The 2,835-nt window shown below is 35.6% G+C and overlaps 1 protein-coding gene across 1 annotated transcript; it reads right to left on the minus strand.

Moving 5' to 3' along the window:
* On the minus strand, positions 1 to 2,110 carry LOC131440694 (small ubiquitin-related modifier 3). Its single transcript, XM_058612206.1, has 3 exons — positions 1,901 to 2,110; positions 1,657 to 1,785; positions 1 to 182 (listed from the first exon to the last, which is right to left on the minus strand). Exons 1-3 carry the CDS (start codon positions 1,916 to 1,918, stop codon positions 42 to 44), a joined length of 288 nt encoding a protein of 95 aa, XP_058468189.1. The 5' UTR covers positions 1,919 to 2,110; the 3' UTR covers positions 1 to 41.
* Positions 2,111 to 2,835: the final 725 nt, after the last annotated feature.

Here is a 2,835-nt window from a genome sequence, read left to right on the forward strand (position 1 = left end):
TACTTATTTAAGGAATTTTTATTGACACTCATTTGTTAAAGTTAAAAATAAAGCTTTCCGCCGGTTTGTTGCTGATACACTTCGATCGTATCTCCTTCTTCCATTTCCAGCGTTGTCGGTGTGTCATTTTCATTTATCGGCTGGCCATCAAAGCGGAATCGAACGACTTGCATGGATAAACCCTGCGAAGAAATGTAAAATTTTCAATGCATTAGTTCTTTCTATTGATATGGTAAAACTTTTAGATAAATCCAACCTCATAAACGAAACATCAAGCTTGTCACCCCAATTCTGTATTCCGCTCGAGTCGGTATATTTCGATCGAATGCAAAAATTTGTATTCTGTTATTCGATCGAGTGATGGTTTCGTATAGAAGACTTGAACTCGATCGAGATACAGAATGCAAAATTACGTATTAGATCGAAATAATCCGCTTCGAACGAAATACAGAATTTGGGTGTATCATCCCGATTTTGCATTTCGTTCGAATCGGATTATTTCGATTGAATACGAAATTTTGAATTCTGTATCTCGATTGAGTTTTCCATACAAAAGCATCATCCGATCGAATTACAGCAAATTTTTACATTCGATCGGAATAATCCGATTTGATCGAAATACAAAATAGTGAATATATACACCAGTGGCTCGTGACAAAATTGACTAGTTGTGCACTGTTTATGTGGTATGACAGCAGAGGTAACAGTTCGTTGTAAGTAAAAACAAAAGATTGAGGAATGGAGATTCAATACAATGAGATAACGGGAAGGGATTTTTCATTAAACAAACAAATCTCAGAGCTGAACTGAGTATTCTTTTTCTACTTGAATCTGTGCAGTAACTCATGTGCACGGAAAAGACACTCACCCTTATTCTGAATAACGTCGTATCGATTTTACAATCGAATTTTATTTGTATTCCCAATAACGCTAGCAAAATCAAAGGTAGGTAGGATTTGATCCAAAAATCAATACTTCGTTATTCAGAATAAGGATGACTAACACAGTGACAACAGATACTTGAAATTTTATGTCTGATATATATGAGATGCGTGTAAATACACGCAATTTCGGTGCGATCCAACCTGCTTTCATCGAAAATTCAAAAAAAAAAAATAATTGCATTTGGATGGGGTTGGGGACGCAGCTCATTCCTTCAATTCGAACGGTTGTGCAGTGCACGAGGTGCACATGAGGACGAGACGCCACTAATATCGCCCTTATTCTGAATAACGACGTATTGGTTTTTCGATCGAATACGGTTCGGTCGAATCCTAGCTACCTTTGATTTTGCTAGCGTTATTAGGAATACAAATAAAATACGATCGAAAAAACGATACGTCGTTATTCAGGATAAGGGATATTATATCGATTATTGAGTCTATTATTATTTTTTGTAATACTCGCACTGTAGTTTATGCTCTTTTCATATAATGGTACCGTCACTATTTGCGAATCATTTCGTTAGCTATCAAGATTAATTGTACACACCGATCCTGTGTTTCGTTCGAATACGAAATTTTGCATTCTGTATCTCGATCGAGTTTTTCATACAAAAGCATCACTCGATCGAAATACAGAATGCAAATTTTTACATTCAATCTAAATAATCCAACTCATATACATGCTTCAATTCTAAAATTTTGTTGAACTTACCGCACGGTCGCAATAGGCATTCATCAATTTTCGAAGGGGCGTATGTTTTTTTATCTTAAACTGCACCACGGCGTTGTCTTGACCAAGTACTTTCAAGTTGATGTGTTCCGACTCTGAACCTTTCGAGTCCTGAATAAAAAAATAAAATTTTGTAGGAAAACATTTTTATTAAATGCGCCATAATATGGCGTCCATGCCACCAAGCGATGCTGTTACCCACACAATGTGAAATTATCTATTTTACCTTTTTTTCTTCTGACATTTTTAGAATGATTTATATTGATTTAATAGAAAGCGAATTCAAGTAGTTATAGCCAATGTAGCAAGAATAATCGAAGGACTCGCACGCTTTCACTTAAAAATTTTCACGAAGTAACGAGTTGAATGATGGCTACTGAATAACGATCAGAGAACGATGAATAACGATTGGCGTGATGCCGGCTGCGGAGTGGTTCATATGTAATGAGAACTGCACGAAACAAGGTTTATAGATTCAGTTTATCAAGGTATATAAGCAAGGGTAGTACTAGAGACCTAAATGAAATTCAGCTTTTTTTCAAGGAAGGGCAAAACTAACATTAACAGAAAACAGTGGTAAACACATCAATGAATGTTTCGAATTTGGTCTCAATTTCTATTTAGGATTTATCGTATATTTTCCGATCAATATCGATGTTCATGAATTGTTGGTTGATCCTTAAAACGCATTTAAGTTTCCCCACTTTCCTATTATTTCCATTGAATTAATCAAAGGGTTGCCCTCTTTCCTGCTCCTCGCCTATAGTGACTCTATAACCAGAAATCAGCGGATATATTGTTATGATTCCAATTGGACTGTCAGAAGGGATTCCAATCTTCTTGTTTCAATTTCAAAATGCTCTCTTTTCGCCTACAGCAAAATTGTTCATTCTTTGTCACAGATCAAAATTTTTGGCATGATGGTCAAACTTCACCAAACCAAAGATAAACTCAAGATGGAATACTCTAAAATTTTTCATATACCATTGAAACAGGATTCCTCGATGAAATCGGTTCACCGTCAGTTGCAGTACAATTCTTATTTAAAACAAAACAACAAGCGTCGAATCGCTACATGCCTCGTAACTATGACAATGCTTGTTTATGTAGAATTAATCTTAAATTGCAATATGATGGAAATCGTGGTATTTTGCTTCAAAT

This window comes from Malaya genurostris, chromosome 1 (assembly GCF_030247185.1).
Source record: "Malaya genurostris strain Urasoe2022 chromosome 1, Malgen_1.1, whole genome shotgun sequence".
NCBI lineage: Eukaryota > Metazoa > Arthropoda > Insecta > Diptera > Culicidae > Malaya > Malaya genurostris.

Excerpts from the sequence above, each read along its gene's own strand:
- LOC131440694 (XM_058612206.1), bottom strand. Across the intron at positions 183-1,656 it reads ATGCCTATTGCGACCGTGCG|GGTTTATCCATGCAAGTCGT; the intron begins GTAAGTTCAACA and ends ATTTCTTCGCAG.